This window comes from Scyliorhinus torazame, chromosome 16 (assembly GCF_047496885.1).
Source record: "Scyliorhinus torazame isolate Kashiwa2021f chromosome 16, sScyTor2.1, whole genome shotgun sequence".
In the NCBI taxonomy this organism is placed as follows: Eukaryota; Metazoa; Chordata; class Chondrichthyes; order Carcharhiniformes; family Scyliorhinidae; genus Scyliorhinus; species Scyliorhinus torazame.
The window spans coordinates 56,849,305-56,866,881 of NC_092722.1; the positions used below are offsets into that span (position 1 = coordinate 56,849,305).

Sequence of the window (17,577 nt, forward strand, 5' to 3'; positions counted from 1 at the left end):
AGCAGCAGTCACTCCAGCAGGATGTATCCGGGCAACCTAGGGAACCCCCTCCAAACCTTTTGTGCAAAGTCCCTAACCTGCAGATACCTGAACTCACTCCCCCTCAGCAGCTCTACCCTCTCCCTTAGCTCCTCCAGACTGGCGAACCCTTCCTCCAAATACAGATCCCTCAACTTGACCAGCCCCACTTCCCTCCACCTCCTGTAAACACTACCACCTCCTGTAAACACAATCCGTACCCCCTGGCTCAAACCCATGATTCTCGCACAGCGGCGTTAACACCAACACCCCTTCTACCCTAAAATGCCTCCTCAACTGATTCCATATCTTCACCGTGGACTGCACCACCAGGCTACCTGAATACCTACTCGGAGCCATTGGCAACGCTGCCGTCACCATAGCCCTCAAACTATACCCCTTACAAGATTTATCCTCCATCCTAACCCACCCTACATCCTTCCCACCACCGCCGCACCTTGTCCACATTCGCCACCCAATAATAATGAAGCAAGGGCAGCACGGAGGCGCAGTGGTTAGCACTGGGCCTACGGCGCTCAGGAACCGGCTTCGAATCCTGGCCCTGGGTCCCTGTCCATGTGGAGTTTGCACATTCTCCCTGTGTCTGCGTGGGTTTCATCTCCACAACCCAAAGATGTGCTGGTTAGGTATATTGGCCACGCTAAATTGCCCCTTAATTGGAAAAAATAAATAATCGGGTACTCAAAATTTATTTTAAAAAGTAAGCATTTTTTATATTGGATGTCACAGCCAATGTCTTTTCTGCTTTCATGCAAAGTCCACAGTTGCAAACTGACAAGTGGGGTCAGAGGAATGAGACAGAAGCAGGAGCCCTCTGTGATTTTGCTTTTGTTCCTTTTCCATCTTTCACCGCTCCACAGACTGAGATGAGCTAACTCGGCTCTGGCCTGACCTTTATGTCTGTGTGACGTTATCTCATACTAGGCACTGCATTTACACACAGATTAGAGGGGAGACTGGGTTAAATTTGTGAAGGTTATGAATTCCACAATGACAACTTTCATCAAACCTGTTTTTTTTTTAATTGTAAAAGGACTCCGAAAAACTCAGGTTCCTTTTGAACTTTATTGCAAATATTTACAGATATGAGCTTAAGATGTTATAAACAAAACAAATAATTTAGTTTTAAGGAACATAATACATAAATTAATTCTGTTGTGACTACATAGTTTAAAGATATATGAATAAGAACAATTATTCCCATTTCCTCCTTACCTCATTTTAATTTATTCAAAGTGATGCAGTCAAATCTCATTATAACAAAACATTACTCGTATGTCATTATTAAAATGATAAAATCCTAAAATAAACTCAACTTTGTATACTTCCAGTAGTAGGTAATAATAAAGTTTGACTGCATTTCTTTCTTCGTTTAATTTATTTCAAGCTGAACACATCCATGTGCTTCTCATATTTCACCCCCTCCCTTCCCAGCCACTATTTTTCTCCCTCCTTACTTCATATTCTAACTCATAGTCAGAGGGCAGTTCCAAAAGTGTCAGCAGCCTTCCAGAATTTGCCCAAGTGGCAAGTTTGAGCAAGGAGACAAAGTACCTTATCCACCAAGTTTGAGCATGGAGACAAGGCAGCCTTATCCACTATCCATTCAGCTTCCTCGTGCTTTGCAGCAAGGCTTATTGGGTAACAACTGAGAGTGGGAAAGCTGGCTAATTCATTCTAACCCTTATCTGGAGGAATGTGGCCAATTATAACAGCCTAATTCAGTTGAGATTAGCTAACATAGACTGGGGTGCTTTCTCTGGAGCTCAGTATCACTTTGGACAGTGGGAGTTCCTATTAAGCAGAGGAACTTCAATACCAATTGTATGTTTAAATGGTTTAATCAAACTCTACAAATAAATGGAGCTGGGGATACAAGATTGGTGGTTTTCTTTTTCCACCTGAACGTTAGATGTTGAAACAATAGAATACCCAAAACAGTACAATCTGGAACCAAACGCCTCAATGTGACGTTCCTGTCTGGCCCTTTGTACAGTTCCATGTGCGCCATTTCTTTATGCAATAGCAGGCTGGTTGACTGTGGGGAAACATTTTGGACAAGCCCAATCCATATTGTCACTCAATATTCACACCAGTAACTTCCAACAAGAGTAATTGGATACCAATCAATTTATTCCAACTACCCATCCTCCACCTCAAACTCGAGCCACTAATACTAATATCTTTAATATACTCCAGCTGATATTTGGTAACTCAGCCCAGGGAATCAAACTTAGGACCCTCTGCACAATTTGGTGTTACACCATGCAGTACATTTACCTACCAAATCATTTGGGGAACTATGAGATTGCTTATCGTAGTTAGAGAGCCCAGGCAGTTATTGGCTGGTTAATTCTGAACCCAAATGCTTAGCTCTGTTTAGCCATCACAGACAGTATAAGAACACAGTGACAATAATTTTAAAAAGTATGATATTTGTAATGACCTTACTGTGGCAGCAGTATATGTGTAACATTGCTACAGGCAGCAAACATACAGACAGACCTTCTGCTCCTGCACCCAGAATGAGCTAATAATACTCAGCAGGCAGCAACAAAACAAATTCAAGTCTTGTCATTGCTAACCTCTCTGCTACTGTCTATTTGATGAACCTGATATTAAGTCTGTACAGGTTTAAAAAATATGAACCAGTTGCAATCACCATTTTTGACATTGATAGACAATAAAGTCACCAGGAGCATCTTGATGTGAGGATCTTGTGTGAACTGGAATTTCTTACAATAATGCAGCAGCTTTAGGAGACCTGGAGGGAATCCACACATTTTACCTGACAGGGCAGGATAATGGCACTGTAAGGTAAATCTGAGAAAACTCCTGAGAAAGGATGAGAATGTAGTGTAGAGAAAGTTAATAAGATATTGGGAATGTACAGGGGAATACGTGGATATAGCAGTATTACTAATATAGAGGTACAAGAAAAGCTGTGTGTAAAAGTTAGAAGTGAGAGAGAATCAGTTATATCCCCATCCTTTCTGTTACCCCTTTTGCTTCCTGCTCATCATCCACTGACTTTCACCACATGTAAAATGTCTGAGTCACATTAGGCACGCAATGAATAACACAAGTCTTTGTTGTATCAGATGACAAGCTTTTTCTAGTTCCCTGTCCAAGGATTAGAAAGATATTTTAAGAACTTTCCCTCACAGGAGTTGTTTTTAAAGTGTTCAACAGTCTTGGCATGAAACAATTGTCAAGGAGGGAAGCAATGTTTAGCACAAGAAGAGCATCTTGAAAGTAAGTATAGAAAAGGATGAGGTATGAGAACTCTGATTGATTAGAAGAGATAGTGAGTCTAAGAACATAAAGTAAAATTAAGGACACAGTTTCAAAAGAGGTGGTAGATTTTGGTCAGACTTATGGGCAATATAAATAAATCTAGATCTGAAAGAAACAAAATTTTAGCTGTACTACCAGAAGGGGATGTAAGGTTGGCTGATTTGAAGGAACTTAGTAAGTAAAATTAGGAATGGTTAGGAATATTAATGGGTAAGAATGAATGATTGAAATTAAGAAAGATACTGAAGATTGGGATGGGGTGGAAATGTTTATGATACCATGTTTATGTCAGTGTTAGTGTTATTATTAAAACTTTTAAATACCTTAATAAAATATTTTTTTAAAAAAAGAAATGAAGAAAGATAAATTGAAGAGAGAACAAAGTACTTTGGCAAGTTGTAGTAAAGGTTTGGTGACATTGAGAATTGATGAATAGTGCTATTGATGGGATGAGACATGTGATGTATGGAAGTTTGACTTTTGTAATTTAACTATATATATATATATATATATATATATATTATATATATATATTCAAATTACTGTAACAATAGCAGTAGACAGCATAGTCTTATGTTGCATTGGACCAATACAGGTCTCAATCAGTTTCCCACAATATTATGACTTCTCAAACTTAGGCATGCAATTGTACGGAGGTGTCAAGGGGAGACATTGATAGACAATAAAGTCACCAGGAGCATCTTGATGTGAGGAACTTGTGTGAACTGGAATTTCTTACAATGATGCAGCAGCTTTAGGCGACCTGGAGGGAATCCACACATTTTACCTGACAGGGCAGGATAATGGCACTGAAAGGTAAGTCTGAGAAAACTCGTGAGAAAGAAGCCTTCAGGAGAGTAGCTCAACTTCTCTCCCAAACATCTCTGATCAATTGGTGATTCAGTCGCACTGGCAGAAACTTCCTTGGGCAGAGTTAGAATTTGGAGCAGTAAGAGCAGGAGGGGAAGGGAAGAATACAACAAATGCCTTTAAAAACAATTTATTGTAACAGTCCCACATCAGGCAATGTCCATGAAAGAATTGCTTTTGCTTTTCTTGCGTTTGGTTTTGGCAGAGGGCACACGAAGTTCCAATGATTCCAAGCGGAATGGCCTTGGTGTGGGCATTTCAGGAGGCTGGGTTGGAGACACTGTGTTCAGGTTGGAGACAGCATGGGAAGAAGATCCATTGTTAAGAGATACATTATGCACAGATGTGGGGTTGTGCACTGTTATAGGAGAGAACAAAAGAACAAGGTAGGATAATTTGCATGATGCCACAATACTCTCATGGGTTTTGTATACAGATCAATTTAACCAACCTCAACTTGAAAGATTGCTCATTAAAGTTATTTCTGTGATTTACCTGACCAGATCCGAGTGCAGTACTTTGAGTTAAGCTTTGATATGAGTTATATCTGATTTTGTAATTCCAATGATGAATATCATTCAATATCCGTTTGGTCTGGACCTAATACAGGAAACTGTTTTCTTTTAATTGGTCAGCCCAAATATGGTAACTTCTTTAAAATTGCACAGCATGTACTCCATTTTTGCTTTACCTAAAGTCTTTTGAACAAAATGGATATCTTTAAGGCTTGATCTAATTTAAATATGTTCAAAATAATTTATTGATTTTCTGCTTTGAACCCCTCACAGACAAAAAGTGCCGGTGATTAGCAGCACCTGTGACATGTGCTCTTAACGCATGTCTGGAAAGGTTTGCCATTAACTGCCTTAAGACAGGAATGTAAAAACAGTAAGCATGACTGGAGAGGAGAACCTGAGGATACAAAAAAGGATGTGGACAGGTTGGTGAAGGAGCCTGATGTGTAGGAACACTGTTGAAGAGGTTTGAAGGGTATGGTGGTCCAGATGGAAGCAGAGCGATTTGGGCTTCCCACCCTCAGAAAGCGACTAGATTACGCTCTCCCACATTAGAGCCATGTGCTTGCAACCCCTAAATACAGCAAACCTGCCTATCCAAATGTTCCAAGACCTCTTGCTAGTTTACTGTCCCTTGGGGCCCCTCCCTTCAAGGCCCCCTCTCTTCAGGGCCCCATTCCACCATTCCAAGATTTCGCTCAATGCTCATAAACCCTAGACTGCATTTCCAGTCCTCCTTGATTCCAGGTTCACCTCCATTGTTGCCAGGGTATGCAAGCTTCTTTGTGATTCCAGATTCCAGGGCCCTTTCCCCAATACCTCTCTCCAGTATCCTGAATTGCTTATGGCTTTCCTCCGAAACGCTACTAGACCACAAGACCCCCTTGGGTAACTGACAGACCCAGGACTCTTTCGCAGGTTCTTGTTTCACCCCAAAAGTGATAAATTAATGCTCTTGGTACAACAGCCCTATTCTAATAAAATCTCCAACTCACTGAATAAGGCCATTAGTAATAATCCTAGTAAACTAAAAACATATTATAATGTGGGTTACAAAATGCTGCAATGCATTTCAGTATCATGGTTCAGTTTTACCAGGAATGTGGTCCTGCACAGAGCCAGTTAATTCTTCACAGGCAGGCTTAAAATTGGTTACTATCAACTCATAAAATTAAATGTTTGAGAAAATGACTGCACCTGTCGGTTATCACATTTGCTGTGAGGTGATGGCATCAAGCCTAAAACCTATTGCTCTCCAGCCAATATCTTTATGATTCAGATTCCTCTTATTAGTATTGCCACAGTGAGAGTATGTTGTGTGTCAAATCCATTCCCCGACACAATATCATTTTCGGGCAAATATGCTCTTCAATTTTAAAAAGCATCCTCATCAAGGTGCTTGTTAAGATGGCAAGAATTCTTCTGAGTCCTGATATTTACTTTCGCATGGAATAATGTTTGAATGGTTCCCAGTGGCATCCTTGATTTTATTTATTTCATTATGGATTGCGCTAATACTTACAGAGACTTCTTGCAGGGTCTGTATTCAGAATCTGACTGGCACGTTTTGACCTGAAGTAGTTGTTGGCAATATTTTCACTATCACTACGGTTTAACATTTGTCTGTAACGGTCTTCCTCCTATAAATCAGTAAAAATATTTGAAAATATATTTCTTCCTTCCTTATCACAGAAAAAAATGATACATTCTCTGCATTTAAATCTATTAATCAGGATTCAGCCAAGTGTTAACATTTGAAATATAATTTTCTGAATTAGACCCAGTGCTGAAAGGGTAGTCTTGGATAATAATATCTCAGGCATCACACCCACCAGACCAACAAATTATATTTTTGAAGCCTATTAGATAAGTTTAATATTATATAGAAGTCAGTTCTGTGTCTTCTAATAAGTATTCAAAGCACAAAGAAATGTACAGCTCAGGAACTGGTCCTTCAGCCCGCCAAGCCTGCAACGATCATGATGCCCGTCTATACTAAAACATTCTGACCTTTTGGGGTCCATATCCCTCTATACCCATCCTATTCATATATTCGTCAAGATGCCTCTTAAATGCCACTATTGTATCTGCTTCCACCACCTCCCACAGCAGCGCATTCCAGGCACTCACCACCCTCTGTGTAAATTTATCCTTGTACCAGTGAACTTTTAAAGTAAATTGTAGCTCTAATCCTTAGGCTTATTCATGCTAAGTAGTAGAACATCAATGAAATAAAAGCCTGACAATTATTTAACAGAACAGTACACATTTTAAAAATGTATTTATGTTGTCAACCGTTCTTCAATACTGATAGAGACAGCTGGGATATCATCTCGTTTTCTGCAATGAGTTGTTTAATAACTGATGGGATCTGATTTCGCTCGGAATGAAATTGAACTGCAGATCCTATATACACAAGATTGGGAATATTGACTTTTCAAGCGAAACTTCCTGAGTTTGTATTTACATTCAGCAACAGTGCAACATGCCTCAAGGGTCCCTTCATGCATGGTTTCTCACCGAGTTTGCTTATCTTGAGACCGTTGTTCACATTAATTGACATCAATTTTGCACTGTTTCAGATCACTTTAAGTAGCGTGCATATTTATTTTATTTACCATAATGAAATCACTTAGTTGTCAATGCACAAAAACTGATCTTCAGGTTTTGTTCATCAAGACTTAACCTTCCTAGTTGTGTCTTCATGATCAGTGCAGCTATGTTTGTCATGTCAGCTCTTTTACGAACATCAGGGTTCTTATCTTGTCACCTAATCCTCATTTGTCATTTTTTATTATTCATTCATAGGATGCAGACCATCTGGTAAAGGTGCTCTCACAATGACAATGAACAAATGGTGATATATTGTAAGTTAATATGGTGAGTGGCTTGGAGGAGAATGAGGCCTTCACTTGTGTGGTGTTCCTAATCAGATTAGGCGAAAGTGATTCATATGAATAACAATAATGATTTATTATTGGTGGGAAGTTATCCCAGAACAGTGTTTTTCAAACGTTTTTTCCCAGTACCCACTTTTACCAACCGGCTGACCTTTGGGACCTATGCCAGCCGACCTTCACGATCCACCATTTTTGCTTACCTTTAATGTGACAGGTGAGCTTGCTTGGTCCTTATGATCTCACTTTGGTTCACAGAAGAAGAGGGTAATGCGCATATCAGGTGCAGAGTTCAGCTGGTTCCTTTGCTGTCTTCATCCTTGTGAGGATGGAAAATCCAACCGCTCACATTAGGTCGTTGTGAAGGGCAATACTAACAAAATGCTTGTTTGACTCAGCACTGGATACTCCTCAGAGTTGCAACTCCAGAATGCTGACAGCCTCATGGACTTGTGGCATGTTTTTAATATGCTGTCACAAAGTGCAGGAATTCAGTCTCTTCATTTGGAGTCAGCTGTAAGTTTATAATTGACTCTGGGGTGTCAAACTCAAAAATAGTTTTTCACACACCTCTTCTCTTTCAAAATCTGAAACTTCTCCTCTGGAAAGTAGCAACAAAAAGTGTTGATCAATGCAACCAGATCCCACTGAATAAGACTTGCCAGTCTATTGACAATTCCCTTACTACCACTGTTTATTTGATGTGTTGTAGCAGTGTGGGAAACATGTAGTCGTTTTGGCTTTGTACTCGCACTTGCTAAACGTTCAATGACTTTTGGAAAGCATCTATTTCTTCACAGTGCCGAAAGCAACCATCATCCTTCCCTTGCAATTTGAGGTTCAGTTTGTTTAGAATTGAAAAGATGTCTGCAAGGTATGACAGAGTTAACATCCAAGTTTAATCAGCAAATAAATCAGACGGGATGATTTCTCAAGATATGAAAGTGTGGATTTCATATCTCAGTTTGTAAACTCTGACAAGCACCCGACCCCCTTCGAGAGGTTGGTTATGAGACACTTCAACTTCATACTCCCAGAATGCCTTGATCCACTGTAATTCGCATACCGCCACAAGTGGTCCACAGCAGATGCCATCTCCCTGGCCCAGCACTCATCCCCGGAGCATCTCGACAACAAGGACTCCTACATCAGACCCCTATTAATTGATTACAGCTCCATCTTCAACACCATTAACCCAGCCAAGCTCATGTCAAAGCTCCAAAACCTAGGACTTGGCTCTTCCCTCTCCATCTGGATCCTCGACTTACTGACCCATAGACCACAATCAGTAAAGATAAACAACAACACCTCCTCCACGATCGTCCTCCATACCGGGGTCCTGTAAGGCAGTGTACTTAGCCCCCTACCATACTCCCTATAAACACACGACTGTGTGCCAAAATTTGACTCCAACTCCATCTACATGTTTGCTGATGACACGACCGTAGTAGGTCGGATCTCGAACAATGATAAGTCAGAATACAGGAGGGAGGTAGAGAACCTGGTGGAGTGGTGTAACATCAGCAATCTCTCCCTCCATGTCAGAAAAACGGAAGATCTGGTCATTGACTTCAGGAAGCAAAGTATCGTACATACCCCTATCTGCAACAAATGTGCCTAGGTGGAGATGGTTGACAGCTTCAAATTCCTAGGTGTCCACATCACCAACAATCTCTTCTGGTCCACCCACACCGACGCTACAACAAAGAAAGCAGAACAGCGCCTATACTTCCTCAGAAAAGTAAGGAAATTCGTCATGTCCACAATGACTCTTACCAATTTTTACAGATGCACCACAGAAAACGTCCTATCTGGCTGTACAGTCTGGTATGGCAACTGCTCGGCCAAAGACTAAGAAACTACAGAGAGGCATGAACACGGTCCAGTCCATCGTGCGAACCCGCCTCCCATCCATTGACTCTGTCTACACCTCTCGCTGCTTTGGGAAAGCGGGCAGCATAATCAAAGACCCCTCCCACCCGGGTTATTCACTCTTCCAACTTCTTCCATCGGGCAGGAGATACAAAAGTCTGAGAACACGCACTAAAAGGTTCAAAAACAGCTTCTTCCCTGCTTTTACCAGCACCAGGGACCTGAGTTTGAATGCCGTCTTGGGTCACCGTCTGCACGTTATCCCCGTGTCTGCATGGGTTTCCTCCGGGTGCTCCAGTTACTTCCCACAAGTCCCAAAAGATGTGCTTGTTAGGTGAATTGGACATTCTGAATTCTCCCTCAGTGTACCCAAACAGGTGCCATAGTGTGGCAACTAAAGGATTTTCATAGTAACTTCATCTTCATTGCAGTGTTAATGTAAGCCTACTTGTGACACTAATAAAGATTATTAATTATTATAAATCTGTATTATAAGTCTGTTGTTTTTCTCTGTCATATTGGTTGCCCCATCGCTTGTGATTCCTCCGCAATGAACCCAGTCGAGCCTCCACTTTTCAACCACGTAACTATTCAATGCTCATAAATCTGTACGCCAATCATGCTGGTTGATAATGTCCGGGAGCACAGCAACTCCTCAATAAATTAATTGTGCCAAACATACCTAATGTAAACTGGCAAGGTTGCACAATTTGAAGCATCTGTACTTTCATACAATTGTATTGAGAACTCCTGTGCTGACTTTAAATAAGAAATAAACTGGACTTATAAATTTTCAGCAATATCACAAATTCGGCGAGCCACTGTGTTATCACTAAGGGGGGTGCATTTCAGTTTTTCAGCTGACCTCTCATCCAGGACCATATGAGCCATTCCTAATTTTGCAGGGAGAATTAATCCCTCAGCTGTAGTGTGGGGCATTTATCTTTAGCTACAGGGTAAGTTACATGTAAGAGGCTAATTGTGCTTTATCAGTCAATGTTACATTTCTGCTAAGCACTTCAGCTGACGATTTAAGGTTAAGTTCTCGCTGCATCCTTTGAAAAAAATCAAGAGGGTTGTCCTCTAACTCGCCATGCTTAGTTCAAATGCCTTTGAAGTTTTAAGGGTTTTAAACTTTTATTTGCCAGTACTTCCCTGCATATAACACATATGGGCTTTACATCCTGATTTGCATTGGCACAATTAACAACGCCATACCTCAAGAAATCATCTTTATTATGCTTTGTTCCCTATTTCAGTTTCTTCTTTGTCGGCTGTTCACCAGAGTTCCTAGAGCTCTGTATACAGCTCACACTAGCATTGCTTTGTCCTGCCTTGGATTCTCCTATGCAGCTCTCTCCAGCAGATTCAGTTGTAAGATCCTGGCCTGTTTGTGTCTCTGCCCCTCTCTTCCTTATAACAAAACAATCCACCTTCAGTTCTACAGTCCTGTTGCTTGCTAGTTTGCAGATAGAAAATGGAGGAATCTCTCCTCTGTGATTTTGAGGCAAAAACCACAAACGTACAGGGGATGTGACATCAGTATACTTGTCTGGCAAGTGACCTGCTCTCTGCTGCCGATTCTGGGGGGATGACTACATTGTTTGCGTTTAAAAGTGGGAATGGACGGCATTCTCATTTTAAAAGCTGGTTGCGGCCGGCATTCTTTTTTTTAAAAAAAATGTTTTTATTAAGGCATTTATATACACACATCAAACACAACCACAACCAAAAAGAGAACAAACAGGAATTCATATGACACTCAACCGCCCCACCCTCCACCTACCCTGCCTCATTTTTGGCCCTAGAACACCGCCCCCCACTATCCTTGGAGAAGTCGATAAACTGTTTCCATCTCCGGGCAAACCCTTCACAGCCTCTCTCAAGGTGAACTTGATTTTTTTCCAACCTAAGGAATTCCGCGAGGTCGCTCACTCACATCCCCAGTTTCGGTAGCCCTAAGTCCTCCATTCCAACAGGATTCATCTCCAGGCTACCAGGGAAGCAAAAGCCAAAACGTCGGCCTCTCTCGCCCCCTGGACTCCCAGGTCTTCCGACACTCCAAAATCTTCACTTCTAGACTCAGGATAACCTTCACCCCCAACACCTCCGACATAACGTCCGCAAACCCGTCAGAATCCCTCCAGTTTCTGACAGGCCCAAAACATGCGGACATGGTTTGCGGGCCCCCCTGCACACCGATCCTCCACCCCCTCAAAAAACCTGCTCATTCTATCCACCGTTATATGCACCCTGTGGACTACCTTGAATTGAATAAGGCTAAGCCTAGCACACGACCAAGATGCATTCACCCTCCTCAGAGCCTCCTCCCACAACCCAGCCTCCAAATCTCTCCCCAGCTCTTCCTCCCACTTCTGCTTAACTTCTCCTATAGGGGCACCCTCCCAGTCCATTGATTCCTTATAAATCTCTGACACCCTGCCCTTGCCAACCCCTGTTTTTGACACCACCTTGTCCTGCAACCCCAGGGATAGGCAGGTCGGGAAAGGACACCACCTGTTTCTTCACATAGTCCTGCAGCTGTAAGTACTGGAAACCCGTTCCCACTGGGCAGCTCATACTCCTCTAACAATCCCTCCAAGCTCGAAAGGCTGCCCCCCCCCCACACCAACGAATAGGTCTCCAAAACGCTCAATCCCCGCCCGCCGCCACCCCCTGGAACCCTGAGCCTAGCCCCCCTGGGGAAAACCTGTGATTCCCGCAAATCGGTGCTCAAGCCAAAGCACTATTCAGCCTCAGATGCTGCTGCCATTGTCCCCACACCCTCCGGGTCAGCACCACCACTGTGCTCGTGGAGTACCTGGCTGGTGGGAACAGCAGAGGTGCCATCAACAGTGCCCCTAAGCTAGTGTCTTTGCAAGAGGCTGCCTCCATCTGCTCCCTCCCCTACTACCCACTTCCTGACTATGGCTATATGTAACTCAACAATTTATCCCAATTTTTAAGAACATCCTCGTTTTCCAATTTAATTTGAGGAATGTCAAATTCAAAGACATCTGGATTTGGTTCGTCACTTTGAGTTAGAATCATTAAAACCTCTTCCTTTTGCTCTCCTTCCCTTTCAAAGTACCTTTTAAGCATATTCACATGACACACTCGGTGAGTTTTCCTTCTATCCAGCGTTCGTACTACATAATTCACCTCACTTAATTTCCTTTCAATCTGATAAGGTCCACAAAACATTGTTTTTAAAGGTTCACCTACCACTGGTAACAATACTAAAACTTTATATCCACTGGCAAAACTACGAACTTTGGATTTCTTGTCCGCAACCCGTTGCATCACATTTTGTGCAACTTTTAAATGTTGTCTAGCCAATTTACCTGCTCTATTTAATCGTTCTCTAAAATTTGACAAGTAATCCAATAATGTGACAAGTAATCCAATAATGTAAGTTCCGATTTCTCACTCACCAATTTTTTCTTAATCAATTTAAGTGGTCCTCTTACCTCATGACCAAAAATTAGTTCAAAAGGACTGAATTTGGTTGACTCATTACGTGCATCCCTAATTGCATGAGTACGAATGGAATTCCTTTATCCCAATCCTCTGGATAATCTTGACAATAAGCCCTCAACGTTGTCTTTAATGTCTGGTGCCACTTTTCTAACGCTCCCTGCGATTCTGGATGGTACGCAGTTGATTTAAATTGTTTTATTCCTAAGCTATCCATAACTTCTTTGAATAACCGAGGTAAAATTTGATCCTTGATCCGATTGTATTTCTGTGGGTAGTCCATATCTAGTAAAGAATTTAAGTAACTCCTCCACAATCTTTTTAGCTGTAATATTGCATACTGGAATGGTCTCTGGAAACCTAGTAGACACATCCATTCTAGTTAAAAGATATTGATTCCCACGTTTTGTTTTAGGAAGTGGTCCTATGCAATCAATTTGGACTCTTGTAAATCGTTCCTCAAATGCTGGAATGGGTATTAAGGGTGCTGGTTTTATCACTGCCTGAGGTTTCCCTATCACTTGACCTGTGTGACATGATCAACAAAATTTAACTACATCTTTATGTAGTCCAGGCCAATAAAAATGTTTTTGTATTTTAGCTTGAGTTTTCCTTACTCCCAAATGACCTCCCACTGGTACCTCATATGCTACTCGCAACACCTCCTTTCTATACCCTACCGCCAAACTACTTAATGAACTTCTGCCCACTTTTCATCTGCCTGCATATGTAACGGTCTCAATTTTCTCATCAAGACATAATTTTTACCGTAATAACACTCAGATTCCTCTTCCGTGTATGCTTTCTGATACATCCGTTTTATTTCTATATCTTTCTGTTGTAACTCCGCCAATTTTCCTGAACTAAAAATACCCGCCTCATCCTCCACCTGTTCTTGTTCTTTTTCAACCATCTGATCAAAAATCGTTTCTGATAATTGCACTTCAATGTCATCTTCACTCTTTGATTTCTCCTCTTGTCTTAACCGGTGACTTTGTGACCTTGTTACTCCCAATCCGGAAAAATCCCAGGATATTCATCCTTCAACACTTCAGTTGCCTGATTTTCCACTGGCTTATCAGCCACAGTAGACATCACTCCCACCTGCGATCGAGCTATATCATTATCCAAGATAAACTATTCCTGGACAAGATAGTTTCTCTATTACTCCTGCTACCACTTCACCACTCTTCACTGGACTTTCCAACCTTACTGTATATAATGGAACACTACGCTTCTCACCCTGAATTCCACATATTACCACCTTTTCTGGCAATATTCTTCCCAAACTACATAACTCCTCATCTCTTACCATTAAAGGTTGACTAGCTCCCGTATCTCTTAAAATTGTGACTTCTTTACCTGCTCCTTCAGGTACACATGAATAAACTTTACCCACACAAGTAAATTCTTTAAAGAGATCTGGCACTTTCTATCAATCACCTTTTGATCAGGCTGTACAATCTTCTGCATCTCCTTCACTTCACTTGGGCTTTCCTTTACCACTTTAACAAACCCCACTGTCTTATCCTGTTTTACCACTTCCTGCTGGTTCCAAACTGGCCAGCTTTATTTATACATGGGGTTTACTAATGGTTTCTCCGCCCCCCTCATTGGGGAAGCTCATACTCCCAGAGGATTGTGGGATTGTCATTAGTCCCCAGCCAATGGTAAGCAGGCAGGTTATAACACACACTCTCCTTATTATCTCCCATCAGATCTCCTTTACCTCTACCACTTGAGTATTTCTCTTTTCCTCAGTTTCTATCCCTCACAGACTGAAACTGATGTAGGAAACCAAGCTTTGATTTATGAACTAATTCATAATCATATCATAGAATTTACAGTGCAGAAGGAGGCCATTCGGCCCATCGAGTCTGCACCGGCTCTTGGAAAGAGCACCCTACTCAAGTTCAGCACCTCCACCCTATCCCCATAACCCAGTAACCCCACCCAACACTAAGGGCAATTTTGGACACTAAGGACAATTGATCATGGCCAATCCACCTAACGTGCACATCTTTGGACTGTGGGAGGAAACCGGAGCACCCGGAGGAAACCCACGCACACACGGGGAGGATGTGCAGACTCCGCACAGACAGTGACCCAAGCCGGAATCGAACCTGGGACCCTGGAGCTGTGAAGCAATTGTGCTATCCACAATGCTACCGTGCTGACCATCTGCCATTTCTGCTGCTAACCTCGCAGTTTTAACCCTCTGCTCTTCCACGAGTTCTCACTACATCAGGAATTGAATTTTTAAACTCCTCCAAAAGAATAATTTCTCCGAGAGCTTCATTCGTTTGGTCTATTTTCAAAGCCTTATCCACCTATCAAAATTATTCTGTTTGATCCTTTCAAACTCCATGTCTGTTTGACCAAGTTCTTTCCTTAAATTTCTAAATCTTTGTAGGCCTCAGGCACTAGTTTTATTTAGTGAAATTCCAAAAAAAAACGGGAGAAAAGGTCCAAACGTTTCATCACAAGCGGGAGCTACCAAATGTGCAACCTCCTACTCCATGGCCGCCACTGGAAGTCCCTCTTGACTCTCTAAACGCCATTGCCAATGGCTCTATCGCCAAGGCAAAGGGAACAAGGAGAATGGGCATCCTTGCCTCGTCCCATGATGCAGCCTGAAATACCCCAAACTCACCCAGTTCATCCTTGCACTCGCTGCCGATGCCCGATACAACAACTGGACCCAATCCACAAACTCATGCCCGAACCGCCCCGTACCTCACACGCATATTCCCATTCTACCCATTCAAAGGCCTTCGCCACGTCCATAGCGACTGCCACCTCCACGTTCCGACCCTCCGAGGGCATCATTATAATGTTCAACAAATGCCTAACGTTAGCCACAGATGCCTTCCCTTTACAAACGGCGTCTGGTCTTCCCCTATCACCCACGGCACACAGCCCTCAATCAGTGAGGCCAAGATCTTTGCCAACAACTTGCCATCTATATTCAGCAGTGATATTGGACGGTAGGGCCCACACTGCTCCGGGTCCTTTTCCTTCTTCAAAATTAAGGATATTGAGGCCTGAGATAATGTGGAGGGCAGAGCTCCCCCTTCTCCCTCGCATCATTAAATGTCCTTACCAGCAAGGGTCCCAGGTCTCCCAAGAAATTCTTATAAAATTCTACCGGGAACTCATCCAGGCCCGGGCTTCCCTGACTGCATCGCCCCCATAACCTCCATCAGTCCAGTGGGTGCTTCCAGCTCTCTACCACCTACTCCACTTTGGGGAACTCCAACCTGTCCAGAAAATGCCTCATTCTCTCTCTCTTCTCCCCGCCCCCCCACCCACTCGCTCCCCCACCCCCATCACCGCACTGGCCAGGAGGTCCGATTCGCATAACCTCTTGTAAAAGTCCTCAAAAACCCCATTCACAGAATCACAGAATTTACAGCAGAAGGAGGCCATTCGGCCCATCGAGTCTGCACCAGCCATTGTAAAGAGCGTCCCAGACCTCCACTCTAACCCAGTAACCCCACCTAACCTTTTTGGACACTAAGTGCAATTTATCGTGGCAAATCCACCTAACCTGCACATCTTTGGACTGTGGGAGGAAACCGGAGCACCCGGCGGAAACCCACGCAGACACGGGGAGAACTTGCAGACTCCGCACAGACAGTGACCCAAGCCAGAAATCAAATCTGGGACCATGGAGCTGTGAAGCAGCCGTGCTAACCACGATGCTACCGTGCTGCCCACCATTCACCCCCACCAGGTCTAAGACCACTTTCCGCTTCCTATCCTTCACCTTTCCGATCTCTCACACTGTCTCCTGCTTCCTCAGTTGATGTGCCAACATCCTACTTGCCTTCTGCCCATACTCATCGACTGCTCCTCTGGCCCTCCCCAACTGCCCCACTGCCTTACCCATGGACACCAGCCCACACTCCATCTGAGGTTTCTGCCGCTCTTTCAACAACCCAGCCTCCGGGTCCTTCGAATACTCATATCGATTTGTAGGATTTTATCCACCAGCTTTGCCATCTCTGCCCGCTCCGTCTTGTCCCTATGTGCCCATATCGATATAAACTCTGAGGCCTTAAGTGCCTCCCAAGCATGGCGGCCGAAACCTCACTATATCATTCAACTCCACATACCCCCAAATAGCGGCCCTCCCCGCTCACACACCACCTCATCCCCAAATAGCAGCCCTCACCCGCTCACACACCTCCTCACCCCCGAATAGCGGCCCCATCCGCTCACACACCTCCTCATCTGCTAGCACTCCCACATCTAACCTCCACTGCGGCCGTTGGGCACTCCCCTGTCCACTTGCAAGTCCACCCAATGCGGTGCGTGGTCTGACACCACAATCGCAGAATACGTCGAGCCGGCAACACCCACTAGCAGTAGTCGACCCGGGAGTACACCCTGTGCACATGGGAGAAGAACAAAAATTTATTTGCTGGCTGCCTCCCAAACCTCCACGGTCCACTCCTCCCATGCGCTCCATAAACCCCTTCAGTTACCACGCCACCGCCGATACCCTTCCCGGCCGCACACTCAACCGTACCAATTTCAGCTAGATAACTGTATTAAAATCCCCCCCGCCCCGTTATCAGCCGGTGCGAGTCCAGGTCTGGAATGTT

The 17,577-nt window shown here is 43.3% G+C and overlaps 1 protein-coding gene across 4 annotated transcripts in view; it reads right to left on the bottom strand.

The window, feature by feature from the left end:
* Window positions 1-732: 732 nt before the first annotated feature.
* The window catches only part of kif17 (kinesin family member 17), a 164,113-nt gene continuing 147,268 nt past the window's right edge, over window positions 733-17,577 (bottom strand). For 2 of the 4 annotated variants that reach the window (XM_072478504.1, XM_072478505.1), the window contains exons 13-14: window positions 6,244-6,361; window positions 991-4,564 (exon numbers count right to left, since the gene is read on the bottom strand). In XM_072478504.1, the coding sequence (XP_072334605.1) occupies window positions 4,356-4,564; window positions 6,244-6,361 (327 nt within the window). In that variant the 3' untranslated portion in view covers window positions 991-4,355. Of the gene's footprint in view, window positions 967-989; window positions 4,565-6,243; window positions 6,362-17,577 lie in introns of those variants that run through there. The other 2 variants (XM_072478507.1, XM_072478506.1) reach the window with 2 other exon arrangements.